Genomic DNA, 16,716 nt, shown 5'->3' on the forward strand with positions numbered 1-16,716 from the left:
AAATTTTGATTGGGTATCAGATTAATTAATTCCTGTCCCAAACCACTGACAAGTTACTGACTCTCAGGTTGGGGTGGTAAAATATTCACGAAAGGGAAGGTCTCCCACAAGGTCGTAAAACAGGAAAGGATTCCTTAATGTTTTGTGAACTCAATGCATATTTCAGGGGAAGTAGGCAAAAAAAAAAACCGTTTTGTTCGTTATTTTTTTATACATTACTGTTTACTTTAAGGAAATCAGGCTGGTTTTAAAAAACAAAAACTTAAACAATCACAGGGATGGTCTGCGACCAACTCTGAATCGGGATTTGTACAAACTGACCTATTAGTACATCAGTTGGTTTCCAAAAAGAGATACTGATCAGAAAAGGACTAGTTGCAAATTGTGACCAGTATATTGATACTATCAGCCCCGACAATATTGCTAGAAAAGGGCAATTTTGGACTGATTGAATAATGATTTAGTTTGCATAGCCCTTGGTATTGCTAGAAAATAATGCATTTTTTTGTACTGTGAATATAATGCTACATCTATTAATCACAGATATTGTGCATATAATTGGTGGAAATACTTACAGTTTTCTACCTGTGGGTGTGTGGATGTCTCCAAAAATACATAAGTAATGTACAATAGAGATGGTAAATATTACAGTTAGAACTAGAGGTCATGATTTTTATGTTAAAATGGAATGGAGAGGATGTAGAGTAAAATTAAGAAATATGAGACTGGTGTCTCTATCATTATCAAAAATCGGGAACTGAAGATTAATACAACCAGAGACCGGAGTCAGAGGTTTGAATTACCCTGACATGTGTGGAAAACCCATAGTGAAACCAGTTTGGTGCTCCCCAGGCTAGCATCCATATTCCGGGAAAAACAATCATAGGCTAAGCTGGCACAAGCAAGTAAGGGGAAAATGTGAGCCTGATCTGATAGCTCACTGGACTAATGCATCCACTCCAGGAGTAAATGAGCTCATTATCACTGCTTCAAATCCTAAGGTATTCATTCAACCTTTTATCATTGAGGGATGATAAAAAAGATCCCTATTGAGGTGGGTAACAATAAACAACTGATTTGGTGTCAAGATGCCCCTAATGGCGAGTGTGTGCTTTAAAAATACAGAGCATTTTATTTTAGTAAAAGTCATGACTTTCCAGGGAGTATGTCTAGAGATATCACGGTTCGCAAATATCACTACTGATCTAACTCAACTGTTGCAAGGACATGTGTTACACATCCATAACTTGCTCATCACATTTTAAGTCATTTTTGCAAAATATGATTATTTTATCTGCTTTTTGTATCAGTGTGATAAAGAAACAGTGACATACGACACTTTCTGGAGGAATTTCAAGAAGATAACCTTCTCCAGATTAAATGAACCTTTTCCATTTCCGAAATATATATAGGGCTTGGTGTGATATCAATTCTATGGCAGTGCTCTTAATAATGGAGAGTGATAATAATTTAAATCTGAACTTTGACTCTCTAAAGGCGAGCCCCTTTCTTACAACGACACTATTCTTGTGTAGTGAGCTCTGTGATATCGTTTTATTGAGTATGTGAACCAAATTCAGTGAAAAAATATCTTTCACACAATGCAATTTTCTACTGCCTGTTGTGAACAGAAACAAATCATTCTAGCATTAATGGTGATTCTTCTGTCTTTCGAATAAAGATTTTGAAGTAGGATAAGATTTTTCATAAGGTTCATATTTGTGATCAAAGACCACTCTAAATATGAAAGGAAACAACACTTCTTCAAGCAGTGTCTCTTGCTGCATTTTCTGTCTTTCTCTGGTCTGTGATTCGTAAGCATTATCTGAAAAAGTATTGTGATGCACTTACAGTGTGCAGTGTGCTTGGTCGTGTCTTCAGATTGCAAACAGTGAAGAGTAATGGTACAGAAGATTAGTCCTTTGTCCTCTTGCTAGCCCCTTTTGTCCAAGTTTGCTCCCATCTATTAAGATGCTGATTGTTGATCCCCTCAAAAAAGAAAGATATTATTGACTGAGCAGTTTTTTCCATTCATATAATGTTTTGCCCTCCTGTCAATATATCCTTCTCTTCGTAAGTCACTGCAGTGTGCAGATGAGACTTTCCTAAGATGATGGATGCATTATTTGTAAGCATATTCAACATTTCCACCTACACAGACTCCAGACCATCCAGAACACCGCTGCAAGACTTATACTCTACCTTCCATGCTGCACCCACATCACACCATGCCCCAGAAAGCTTCACGGGCTGCCCATTCTCAAGTGCGGCCAATTCAAACTTCTTACGTACCCGTACAAAGCCCTACACAACACAAGACCAGTATATCTAGACAGTCGTATACACTTTCGTCACCCCACCAGACACCCACACTCTGCCTCACTTGCACACATTCCCTGCATCCGCAAAAACCAAAACTGAAGGTCACTCATTCATCCACATTGCACCCAAGACAAGGAACAACCACCCTCTACACATCAGAGCCTTCTCCTCACTTCTTGACTTATGCAACAAGCTGAAGACTTGGCTCTACATATAAGCACCTTGGGGACCGCAAAACTACACACCTGTGCGAGTGCCTGGATATCCTCTCCTGTGATTAGGGCACTGTACAACTCAATATAACTTAACATGACTATGTGAAAGCCAGAACCTGGTAATTGTTAGAAGCCTTAAAATGATAATGTACACCAACTCAGTAGCCAGGTCATTAAGGATTTTGGGCTTGTCCTCCTTGGGGCAAGCAGTATAACATTGATTTAATAAGAGTGTCAAAAGACCTAATGCGAGCAAAGAAAATGGAAACGTGGAGCATTGGTTGAGTAGTAAAAGACAGAAATAACTGGGGTGCAGTGTGCCTCTGTATACTTCTTATTAAAGTTACGTGCCTGCAGCATACTGAGAAATAGTGTACTCTGCAGCTTTTTTTATTGTCAGTGGGTCATCAGTAGTATGCATAATATATTTAAGTGTACTGCGTTCAGTTAAAAAAAGTATAATGTGGAGTATTTAATATTTGACCTTCGTCCTGTTTCAGGGAGTGAATTGGTTATACCTTATGAGCTATTATATGTTACCTACACTTACACCTTTGCTTCTGTTTATGTAAGGTTTCATTGTTTCATTAGCCATTTGATTTATGACAAGAAATCTTTTGGCAATTGATTTCGTGCAAATGTATACCACTCCAAAGTGTCTATAAGGTGAAACTACAATACTAAAAATTGCACAAATTAATAAGTACATAATCTGGTCGAACAGATATATGCATATGATAACGTCTGTTAAAATACTGCTGGAAAAGTAAAAACTGATGGTACTTGGCATAAATTGGAGACAATTATCATAAGAAATGAATGACAATGGCATCAGAGTCCTTGGCAAACAAGGGGCTGTACTTGGGTAAAAGGTAATTGCGGAGCTATGGGAAAGTTTAACATGGTTAACAGGGTACATAATATAGATATTATCATTCAATGTTATCAAAAGAGTAGCAAACAGTAAGATTGTAAATTCAAGCCAATTCAGCAGACACTGAATAGGAATTTCAGCCTTAGCTACATAAATCACTTACAGTATTGATTAATTATTTATCGAAGTACTAAAATTAGACCTTGAGGGCCTCGAGCACTATATGCCTTTCACTTCGCTTGAAGAGATTGAAAACTTCATCTAAGTTTTCACTGCTAAATAATTGGAGAATATAACATGTTCCCTGATGGATCAACAGTTTCACTTTTGTTGGATGGGGGCGTGGTAGGTTCAAACTAGTGGGTATTATGTGTCAATTTTATTTTCATAGGCTGTGAACTCTAAAGAAACAGTCCCTTCCTAACCACCACAGTATGTGTCAAGATAATTGGTCGAAGATAAGAAGGCAGGAGTACTGAGAGTAGGTGGATTAGCTAGTGACTTCCCTTGTTAGAGTGTGATAGGCCTTTGTCAGTGCAACGCATGATCAAGAAAAGTGTGAAGGAAACACTGCTCGCAGTTTGTAATGATACAAGGAAGTTAGAACTGCAGATATTACAAAAATAGAGTGATTTTGATGGGTGCTTGCCGATATGTCGGAGGGAAAGTATCCCTTGGTTTATTTTGTTTTTCAACGCTTTTGTGTCGATACCCTTTCTGTTTTTTTAATGACAGTAGAGCACCTAAAAAAGATGACATTTTTTTAAAACAAGTATAGTGTGTTGATGTTGCTTAGAACATCGGAAAAACAAAGCAGGGAAGAACTACATGATCGTTTGTTTCATTAACAGAGCTAAAGGAAACCATTGTTGGCCGTAGCAAATATATATATATATATATATATATATATATATATATATATATATATATATATATATATATATATACATATATTTATGTGTATATATATATATATATATATATATATGTGTGTATATATATATATATATATATATATATATATATATATACATACATATATATATATATATATTGATTACCTGCCGCTTGACAAATCCTAACAAAAATGTCCCCAAAAACGTTGACAGTCACGTGAGCCGCTGTTTCCGGGGTGATCCGTGAAGCAGTGGACGAGATAAGGGGGGGTTTGGGAGGGGTGAAATTAAGAGCTTTTCCAATGTTAATTCCCGTAGGAAAAATTGAACAGCGATAGCGCTAAAACCACTGGACAGAATTACACCAAACTTGGCTGAGAGGTAGCTCTGGATCCAGAAAGAGCCCTTCTTGTTATTTGGTGTAAATCCCTTCAGTAGTTTTTGAGAAATTGAAGAAAATCCAAATTTGTATATATAGGGATGCTAAGGATTCACGACCCCTCCTGATCTCATGCAGAGATCTGTTGGCTGCCAACACTTCGAACCAGGAAGTGTTGGCAGCCATCTTGGGACTCGGCTTGAGCACTTCTAGGCACTTCTGCATGTGTGTGCGCGCGCACACACACACACACACACACACACACATATATATATATATATATATATATATATATATGTTTATAAGCTGCCAACCCAACCGGAATTTCAGATGCTTTGTTGTATAAAGTCTCTGCCATGACGTGCGTCACTTCCTACTGCAGCTCAGTTCACATAGCCGAGCTCCATTTTAGATAAAGATAAGTCCTCTAAAGTGCACACATGCTCCACAAATTCCTCAACATGAAACAAATACTGTTACACACAACTGCAAATTCCCTAACAAAATCAGAGACATTTCCAGGAAACCTGGTCAAAAGCCTTGGCTGCAGCTACATCAATGATTGCTGGAGCGTATTGGCCTGAATACTTAGATCTATAAATCCGATGGCCTGGTGACCTAACTCATCTAGATGCGTTCTCGGTATAAAACCCTTCTGATCCCCATTGACCGATTTCTTTTCTACCATGGCAGCCTTTTAGGAAGTATTCCTGTAAAGATCTTATAATATTTATTAAGTAGGAAATTTAGCCTATAGATTAATATATGCAGACTTTAGTTCCAATTCTGTGATCTCCTGAGTCAAAAGTTCTTGATCATCTTGATCGAGAGTGGGAAGTTGAAGGGGAGCAAATCAGCTTTCTGAGCTATTGGATCAGTGTGTTCCCTATAAAAGGACAGAAATAAATCACAAAAGGCTTCCACAGTCTTCTCATTCTGGGTAAGCAAAGGGCCCCTGGCGACAACTGTATAGTCAGTATATTGTTATGATTATGTTTTTGAATTTCCATGCAAACAATTTCCTGGAGTTTTCCCCATATTTATAAATTTTCAGGTTCCTAGATCGCATTTTATCATTTGTCTGTTGTTCCAACTTAGACCTATGTTTGTCTCTGAGAAACTTTACTTTGGCTTTAGCCATATCATAAGACGGCTCCTAGCCTGGGTCTGGTAGTTGTAATTCCAAGCTTCTGATTTCATTTAAAAGTGTATTCTTTTCCTCCCTTTTACCTTTTGTTTATATTATGACCCACTTAGATACAGTACCTCTTAGGAATGCTTTAGAGGTGGCACAAACTATATTAAGCAAACAGATTCCCCAATATGGTATCCAAATTGATCTAAAAAAGGTGGATGCATTTTATTCAAGATACTGAGCTGAGGAGTGTTTTACACATAGCCCTCTGTCTATGGGCCATCTACGACAATGAAAGGTCATCCCTAGGTATAGTGTTAAGGCTGCCATAGCATGGTTAGAGAGATCTGATGGGATATAATCTATCTTCGGCATTTGATCTACAATCTTCTTATCCAAACAAACCAATAATCTAACCTAGAACTAAGTGTTACTAGAGAGTGAGTATACCTTTTGATGTTCTTTCTTCACTCTCCAGAAGTTCAATAGACCTAGATCTTCCAGTATGTTCTTACCACCATAGACAAGTTGCAATGCAGTGTTGCCATTGAACAGTCAGTCTTGGAATCCAGAATGGTCTTATAACGCCTGCCCCATAATATTGAGGCATTGTAATCCAAAAGTGTATGGAAAGCTGTTTTGAAGTAGATGGATCATCTAGATTAGGCCAATAGTAATCAATACGTATATATTTAGACTGATATATCTGGAGCAGAGCTACAAACAACCTACTACTAATATCTGCTGCTGAGTGAATTATGTGAATATTCAAATTCTTTCTTCTTAACAAAGCTACTGTTGCACCCAACATTGTAGATATTACCTCTTGAATCCATCAATACCCCCTTAAAACACTTTGTAACTCCTCCTGGGTAATGTGGGGTTCTTGTAGAAGAGGTAATTGGGTACTCATAGATCTCAGGAATTCTACCATATACCTTTATCTCTTCCTCGTTCTAAGACCATTTACATTCCAGGATATGAAATCCCTGGTAGCCTCCAGACAGAAATTTGTCTTGTGCTGTCTCTGTCTGCTCTTCACTCTCCGTCACACACAAACACATTTGGAACTGCCTTTGCTGTCTTTCCTGATAAGGCTTCTTGAATCTACATAGATTTTGTTTTAAAATTATCTTTCGCTCCTCCTGGGGAATCCTTCCCTGGCTGCGGCAAAAAGACCAGCCCGACAGGGTTGTGCCACCAAAAGCTGAGAATTATTAACCTAAGCTCGCTATTTACTCTTAGTGATTCTGATATTTGCTCAAGCTCTTTAGTGTCACCCACCACCAGACTGGTGCCCACATAGAGTTCCCTCCAGACCAGTGCCCAACAATATTTATCGGAGCACCACTGCTTTAGGTAAGATGTGCAAAGTGATAATGAGCCACACAGACAAATATCCAGTGTCCAGATTATGTAATATCCATACATAAGGACATAGGGCCTGATTTAGAGTTTGGCGGACGGATTACTCCATCACAAAAGTGACAGATATGCTGTCCACCAAATTACGATCTCCATAGGCTTTAATGGGATTGTAATTCTGCGGAGAGGATATCTGTCACATTTGTGACGGAGTAACCCCTCTGCCAAACTGTAAATCAGGACCATAGGCTTTTAGGTTGGATCTTCATTCAAGACTTTTGAAATCAGCTCAAACTCTAGGCTACGAAGCAATTTGGAAGCAGGAATTTGTGATTCAACAGCCATAGTCATCCAGTTGCCATCCTTTCCCTCAATGCCATTAGCCTTAACTTTGATTCATCTCATTTCAGTAGTAGAAGTAAGAGTTTACAAAATTACCAGACTGAACTTAGAATTCTGACAAAAAAATGAATTGTCTGTGCTTTTTGGGGGAAAAAAAGTCTTAAAATCAGGAATAAAAAAAATTGGGGAGAGCACAATGAGGATTATAGACTGAAATATAATTGGTTTGCTAAAAAAAATGAAGTGAGAGTTGAATGTGAAGAAGAGAGATAGAAAGAAGAAACACCATTGTCAGAATTATAGGCAATGTAGGTGAAACAAACTAGTATTTGACTCGGAAAGTCGATCCTCAGTGAACTTGCAGAATATGGATAAAGTAGAAGAACTGAAGGCTGTTTAAAAACAGGATGTCTAAAAAAGATAAATAGCACAACAATAGCTATTGCAATTGAGTACCATTGCTTTTAGTGCTGCATGCTGCTTGCTGCCATTCCTCGACATAGGGCATTTCCTTTTGTCATATTCTTTTCCCTGTACCTCTGCCTATAGTGCCAGACCAATGACCACCATGCCAGTGTCCAGTGGACTTATTAGTCAGCTCTACCTTACATGCTGTGGCAAATAGAAATGGGCTTGTCACTCTTTTACCACATTTCCTAAACTAGTTTGACGCAGGGCATGGCTTTCGTGCCATCTCTGTGGTGACAAAATATTTAGGACACTGGATGAGTACTACAACCACACCCTGTGCCCAGTTCTCCTCATCAGAGAGCCATCCTACATTGTTGTCACCCACAGGCTATGCCCAATACTCATGCCCTTTCTGCTTACTGATACTTGTAAAGAAGAGGAAACCCAATAACCCTAACCTGTCCTGGGTTAATGACAATATATATGCAGAAACAATGGTCTACAGGTAGGGATATATTATATGATTATTTACAAATACAGTGCTTAATACTGTCTTTGTTGGATTAGTTACTTTCCAAAATGTATTACAATTATTTTATGTGCAAGGCAGACAAAAAATCATTGGTGAAAATGAATACAAACATCAAAGTATTTACATAACAAGACCGACTTACAATTAATACCAACATAAACAATTGAATTCACATTTTCTTCTTAATTCAATTGAAGCCAACATCTAGCTTCTCAAAGTCTGATGATTGACCATATCATTAATAGAGGGTTGTGCCCAACAACCTTTCTTCATGAGAAATTGGTGGTTACATTCTCAACATTCTGGTTGTAATCCACTCTGTTACGATGATTGGAAATTCACATATACGCAATTGGCAAATACCTATATATTTTTTCGGGGTATTTTGCAGAGCGTTTTTGCTGATTTTTTTGAAGCTGACTCCGATTACCGAACCCAATCTCGGCACTTTTAAGTTTCAACGCGTTTCGGCCCTTCCGCTCAGGGCCTCATCAGGACTATTGATGGCCAACGTCACCTCTACGGGAATTAAAAACAAGGAGACTACCTAAGAACATATTTACACTATAATTTGTGCTCTTTATCTCAGTGTCATAGAATCACCATGAAATCCCTGTGAGCAAGATTACCGTTTCCAGTGTGACATATATATTATATTTGTGGTCTAGTGTCTATCGCAACCATAGAGCATCTTTCTTTATACAAGATAGTCAAATCCAAGTGTGTTTCACTAAGTGTATTTAACTAAAGCATGCACCAAAAGGCCATTCCACGCATGCAGCTTGGAATAATACCTGTTATTAGCAATGTCCAGATTCTATTTCAGGACAGCCCGTGAGAGATTACTAACAGGAGCTGCAAATGAAAAAGTGAATCGCTAACTGTGATGCCTAAGGATGAGGTTTAATCGAACAACACACGATGAATACTCAACATAGGGACTCACAGTCTCTTTGAATCTATAGTCATCCCTCCTCAGACTATTTGTTTGTGCCAGGTGGTCAAACATGGCGTTTCTGGCCAGGGGGGGAAAACAGGCGGCTGACAGAATGAGCACGGAATGAATTACAAGCCGGGTAACTACAATATTAGCCTCAGCGATATAATCAGGACCGACAGTCCCTAGGTACTTACTTAGCTGGCATATAATATCAGAGCACTGAAGGCTTCTTATTCTGCTTACTGAGCCAGGCCTGTTGCCTGGCACTGGAACAACGGTATAGGGCAAGAGCTTTGGACAAACATGGTGTTTCCAGTATACCTTATACAGTGCCTCCTTAAGCCCAAGCTTGTCCTTTGACCACAATTTGGGCCTGATATACTGTCCTGCAACAGGCATAGACTTTATTCCTTTGCGGTGCTCTCTGAGAATTTCCTATAGGAATGTTAAGGGAGCATACAGAATTAATAACCCCACCAGAACACCTCCGCTCTAATCAAAAACCTACAAACTTTACAAGATCAAACAGACGTGGACATATTTGATTTTGCTGTCTGTTCACAGTACCAATGTCAGCTGGTACTTGAGACCATGCACAGAGTTCATACTGGTTCACTGCATAGAATTAGAATTATAGTTATATTTATAGTTAAGGTCAAGGTCAGTGTTAGGTTCATGGGTAAGGTTAAAGGAGGTAGGATTGTAAATGCCATGTCACTCTTATTCTGTAAAGGAAGGAAAATATGTATGTTATGAATTCTTGCACGTGAAGTAAGCTTGAGTTTGCAAACTCTGCAACCTCATTTTGAAATTCATGTGGCTGAAAGTGCATATTCTGCCTCTATGGGAATTACCACGACCCACACTACAGCTGGAGTTGACCGAGATGGCTTCACTGGCATTTTTGAGGCACAGGGTTTCACAAGCCAGCTTAAAAGTGGGAAATTGCTGACACAATTAAAATGATCAAATGTTTTTATGCATCACATTTCAAGCGCACATTCCAATGTTGAGTTAGGTACCATTTTACAAAACCACCTGAGCAGATTAACTAGAAAGCAAGCAAATGCACTCCTGTATTATAACACTCAGTTCCTGCAAAATGTGTGGATATTCAGTTCTATCTTTTTACATCAGTGGAGAAGAAAAATTCTATGAAAGGTCGACGAAACTGCACTAACATTTCTAGGACAAAACTCACTTAGTCACGGACTTTTTCTGCAGTTGTCATTTACCCACTCTTTTTCTCTTCTTTATTATTAATATTGTTTATTATACTTTCTCCGACTTTCCTCCTCTGTTTGCTTTCCTTTTCTCCTCTGTAGTGTGTTTTCCTGCTCTTGCTTATCTCTAGATTGTACCTCCTGTCTTGCAGAGCCCAGTATGGCTTATTGGTATTTTTCTCTATTGTTACAATCATGGCTCATCCGCCTCTTGCTTATATTATATAATCATAGGATGGAATGTATCACCTTGTATAGTTCTAGTAATGACTCCAACATTTTTCTCAATTAAAAAAAGAACAAGAAAAAAGAAATGTTCATGCAGATTTGTCAAGTAGGGCAAAATATATTATGGATGAAATGTTGCTTTTTTCTATTGCACCACTATCTCATGACCAGTACTAGTACAGTAGTATGGTTGCAGTGTAACCTACGTGTATGTGTAAAATGTTGTGAGTTTGCATTTCTTCATCGGGTGTCTGTTGCCAACTGTCATGGATATGTCCAACTTTGCTTTCATACTTCTTAAATAACCCTTTTATTTACTTGATTGTATTTTGTTTAACTACTTAATGTCACTTGCCCCTGGAAACACAGTAACACGTTTTCAATTGGCTTCTTTTTGTGTAAAGGAAAATGCAGGAAAGATGTTGTAATGAAGCTGGTGATTATTGTTTACTTTGGTCATATGATATATAATTGAAACCTATTTTCGATTTTACATTAAAAATTTCAGGACAATAGTTTTCTCAATTTGTCTTTTAGTGGAGACGCTAATAACATAAATGTCACTGAAAATTTAAAAATGATTTTAGTAAATTAAAAGAAGAAACTGAATTCATTTCCCTGCCTGAACTCGATTCACAGATCCTTTATGAAATCCATATTTTTAGCCTTCCATTGCCTTCTCTAGTGATCAATGCTTTTTTTTCCTAAATGAACAGCGTGTTCCCCACCAGCTTTACTCAACTTTGTCCTGTACGATCCTTAATCCTTTATGACAAAAAATTCAAATTTTCATCAAAACTCTCACCACCAAATTACCACCCATAAAAAAATGACTGTTGGTCACTATTTTTCATAATGCATTAATCAGTTTAAAAGGTTCCTTCATTATGTTTCTGGGCAATTAACAGTATGTTCTTAATGTACCTGTTGATGATTATAAGTAGCTCTTAAGTGCATCAAAGGTAATTGTCGTTCGTTTCTTTATTTCCTGCTCCTTTGACTGTTCATTAATTTTGATATTTATGTGTTGCATTTAGACTCCGAGGCCTTTGAATATCATTAAACAGAACAATGGAGAGCAGATTATCAGGAGAAGAACAAGGAAACGCCTTAATCCGGAGACCCTGCATGCAGAGCACCTAAGCAAACAGCACAGGGGGAGCGGTGAAGAGCAGGTGAATGGCAGTCCAGTAGAAAGGAGATCAGAGGAGCCGCCCTCAGAAGGTCATCAGCGAGAAATCCAGCAGCCGCCTGCTCTGAATAAATACGAGGCCCAGGTGTCTTTGACTAAAAGCCATTCTGCACCGCAATCAGTTCTGGTCAGCCAAACTCTGGATATTCACAAAAGGATGCAGCCTTTGCACATTCAGATAAAAAGTCCTCAGGAAAATAATGCTGACCCAGGAAATAGTTCATCTGTATCGGATGGCAAAGGAAGTTCAGAGAGGGGCAGTCCAATAGAAAAATACATGCGACCTTCAAAGCACTCTAATTATTCGCCACCAGGAAGCCCTATTGAAAAGTACCAGTACCCACTTTTCGGACTTCCATTTGTACACAGTGAGTTCCAGAGCGAAGCTGACTGGCTAAGGTACTGGAGCAAATATAAGCTGTCAGTTCCTGGCAATCCACACTACTTGAGTCATGTGCCAGGCCTACCAAATCCCTGCCAAAACTATGTGCCTTATCCCACGTTTAATATGCCTACTCATTATTCATCTGTCACAACAGACAATGACATTCCTCTAGATTTGGCGATAAAGCATTCCAGACCTGGGCCAACTGCAAACGGGGCATCCAAGGAAAAGTCAAAGGCCCCGCCAAATACAAAGGAAGACAGTTTACTGAATGTAGTTAAAGTGGAGAAGGTTGATAAAAGTACTCAAGATGAACTGTCAACAAAGTGTGTGCACTGTGGCATTGTCTTTCTGGATGAAGTGATGTATGCTTTGCATATGAGTTGCCATGGTGACAGTGGACCTTTCCAGTGCAGCATATGCCAGCATCTTTGCACGGACAAGTACGACTTCACAACTCACATCCAGAGAGGCCTACATAGGAACATTGCACAAGCTGACAAAAACGGAAAAACGCAAGAGTAATATTTTAGCACTTAGCACAATTAAATAGAAATAGATGTTCATGATGGAAGCTCAGTAGCTTGAAATGTCTTATAAAGGCCTGCAGAGCAGTTCACAGAACACGGCTCAGCCATTATCTGTTATCTGTTCCTCACCGTTCTTTTTATGAAGACTATGTTTCAAAAGCGAAGGACTGAAAAATATACAACTCTTTTATATGGGACTTCACTCTGCCCACCATGCATTAAGGACGTTAGGTATCCTAATGTCAATTTAAAATGATATTATAAACCATATTTGCTGCGGACGGATTGGGTATATTTCAGATTGTTACGGTTTGTTTCTTTGTATAGGTTTGTGTCTTCAAGACCCCTTCAGAGTGTTGGAGACCTTACAGAAATGTCAAAACGAGAGAGGGCTACTGATAGACACACAGTCATAGCTAACAAAGTGAGCAGTGTGCAACAAAGGCTATTATCTGGGAGGCGTTCAAAAGGCTTGCGTTCTGAGACACTCAGAAGCAGCCCTGCTTTCTCCCCGGCCCTCCTTGCTGCTGCCTTCCCTTACTCCCCATACCTACAAACATCCATAAACCACCTGCCACGTTGAGAGTCTTTGATATTATGGCATGTTTTCCCATGAAAAAGCAATGATTGCGGGCTTCATTGTAGTCCAAGAACTCTTTTACATTAGATGAAAGAAAACTGTAAATTCACGAGTATTTCCGAAGTGATAATAGGCAATTTGAACACTTCCAGCCCTGCACAGCAATGCAACTCTACTGGGCTAGGAACATAGGACACGATGAAAGAACACTGTTAAAGAAGGCATAATATTTTGCCAATAAGGAATACAGTATTGAGAAACTATCCTATGGATATATGTGTGATTTACAGTGGAAATGCATTTGTTTTCTGGTTCGTAAAAAATATTTTAGATTTAATTAGGGCGCAAATAGGGTATAATTCTAAGCTATACTAAATTAAACTATACGTTGCTTATCTTTAGAGTTGTGCTTGGTTCGTTGTTTTCATACTTCTTGTTCTTTGTTCTGATTTAGCCTTTCCCTCTACTGAGAGCCTGCCCTGTCAGCTGCCTCAACGGTACAAGCAACTGAAATTAAATGCTTATATTGCTATGATCACCATGTGATCATAGCATACCTTGAATGTTTTACGATATGCAACCACGCAAACGCATTGCAAAAACTACTAGGTCATCGGCTTGTACAGTCAACATAATCCAAGTCAGTCTTTCCTCAAAGTATGGAAGTTGTAATAATTGCGACTTCCTATTTGGCACTAAAACTGCAGATGGGAGTGACCGAATTTCACCTATTGTGTGCAGACTTCCCCAATGAAGGACAGGGAAGCAGTACATGATGGGATGAAAGCTTCTACTGTCATGCAATTTTGTTAATTCTGAAATGGCCGAATAAGTAGCTTGTTTGTAAAGCAATTTAGAAACTCATGAAGGATGTAGCACTAAAAATATGATGCAGATCATAACAAAGTTTTCTATTAAAGGAGGAAAAATTGCATTAGTTTAGGGCAGTGTGGTTGGTTCCTCCGTTAAATGCCAGAAGAAGTGGGCCACCTAGTTGCAAGCACGGGCATTTATATGTAAGGGCCTCACATTTTGCCAAATCTTCTAGAACAATCCATCTTATGAATATTGAGACTGAAAAATAAACATTTGTGCCTTTGGCAAAACGCTCTTTAAGAATGAGTCCTGGTATATTTTCCAGTACATATTTTTTTAATAAATGTTGAGAAGAGGTATCAATAAAGACTTCTTTGCGTAGACTGATTGACATTTGCACTCACTTTCACGTGTAATCCTAGCCAAATTCTATGAAACCTACTTCTTAGGAAAATGTCTTCTTTGTATTTAAAAATGTAAGCTTTGTACAATTAATGAAGGGAAAGCTCCTCGGCATATCTGCTCAGGGATATAGGACTACACAGCTACATCATGCAAGTCTGGGAAATGGTGCTTTTCTATGAGAATGGAAGTAGAACTTTTTCCACGTTGCATTTTCTCCTATCTTCCACAAAAAGATAAACCTTGCAGCGGGAACTAGAAGACATTACAAGCTACTGGAGGCACTGTCAGATTAGCCTATTTCATTAAAGACATTGGGAGAACAAATAGAAAAAAACTATTTTTCTAGTAAATATTAATGTATTACATTTCAAATAATGGTGCCTGACATTGAATAATTATTTTCTACAGTGTACGTATGCAACAAAGATATTCCATCATGCATTTGAGTCATGTCTGGCTCGGCCTCGCTGTTTACATTTGCAAATGTAGCAAAAAAAGTTAATGAAGCAACTATTTCTATTGCAGTAGATATTTTTTGTGTGCATTAAAGTTATAGACAGTAACAGGAAATGACTGACTACGTTCACCTAATGGTTTGGAAAGCAAAGAAGGAAAAATTAACATATTTTTATGCCTACTTAGGAGAAAGGGTAGCACTATTCATTCCAAGTACTTTTGTATTTTTAAGCTCTTATCTCACATTGTTATGCTTCAGTGATACATATATATCTTCCTTTTATTGCTTTGTCTATGTTTCAGAGGAAACATTTCAGAAATGATTTTAAGATGTGCTGTTTGACTATGCCGCCCTGATATTTTATTGCATTCTGTAGTAACATTGCACTCTATTTTAAGATATTAGCCAGCTGTTTTCTTTGATTTGTTTTGTACCGGTGTGTTCCTTTCTCACAGTGCAGGGCGCATATCTCTCAAAATTGAATGGCACGTGCAGAGCAACTTGGACAACATGACCTTTTGCACCCATGAGTTTTAAGTTTTGCAACTGTAAGAAAATAATAAATCAGGGCTACATTCTTCACTTGGTTTAGTTGCAGGCTTTTGCCAGTGTACCCTTCGTCAACGAACTGCAGTAGGACAACTATGTCCACTGTTCCCTACATTGTTTATTGAGATGTTTTAATAAAACGCCATTTTAAGTATGTTTTGAGCTCACCTGTTCCCATGTAATAAAGTTATCATTTGTAGAAGATGAGTACTGCTATTTGTTTCACGGACTTGATAAAAAAAGAACTAGAAAGTATATGAATCAACTTTGTTGTTTGTAGATTTTGTGGCAAACTGTGAAAGCTTTTGAGCTTTTGTATGAACACACATTATATGCCCCATCTTTACTGCATAGAAGCAGATGTCATACACATGTCGGACATCCGTCATTGCCAAACATTTTAGAAGGGTGAATACATTTTATATTATTGTTCTGAAGAGTACATTATCTGCAGTCTATCTACATTAACTCAGTAGCATTGCTATCCATCTGTAGTAAGTCGTTTGCATACACTTCATTCAATAGTTACTCAATACTTTCCTCACCAGGAAGCATGCATTGATGACAGGGATTTTATGAAGCATTGTAATGTTGAACTAGGTTACTTTGCCTTTCTCTTTGAAGCCTTACAGCCTGGAGGACACCAACAGTAACGTTGAAAAGGAAATTAAATTCTACAGACAAAAAATCCGAAATGTAAAATATAGATATACAATACAACATTACAACTGTTATAAATCAACAAGCTCTCATGGAGGTGGAATCCATTATACAAAGAGACAAAACAGAGATTAGGAACTCACTGCCTGAAATCTTAGGATAAAGTTGACAGCTCAAAATAAAAAAATCGACTGCCAGAATAAGATTGATGCCAAGTCATGACAAACATCAAGCCACACCCATGATGACCAAGGAACCTATGGCATGACGTTAAACTAAC

At 38.3% G+C, this 16,716-nt stretch overlaps 1 protein-coding gene across 4 annotated transcripts in view; it reads left to right on the forward strand.

Moving 5' to 3' along the window:
• TRPS1 (transcriptional repressor GATA binding 1) overlaps positions 1-15,978 on the forward strand; it is a 497,434-nt gene extending 481,456 nt beyond the window's left edge. For all 4 annotated transcript variants that reach the window (XM_069220642.1, XM_069220644.1, XM_069220641.1 and 1 more), the window contains exon 6: positions 11,900-15,978. In XM_069220642.1, coding sequence (XP_069076743.1) covers positions 11,900-12,964 — 1,065 coding nt within the window. In that variant the 3' untranslated portion in view covers positions 12,965-15,978. The remainder of the gene's footprint in view (positions 1-11,899) is intronic.
• The last annotated feature ends 738 nt before the right edge of the window (positions 15,979-16,716 follow it).

Source organism: Pleurodeles waltl, chromosome 2_2, assembly GCF_031143425.1.
Source record: "Pleurodeles waltl isolate 20211129_DDA chromosome 2_2, aPleWal1.hap1.20221129, whole genome shotgun sequence".
Taxonomy (NCBI): Eukaryota; Metazoa; Chordata; class Amphibia; order Caudata; family Salamandridae; genus Pleurodeles; species Pleurodeles waltl.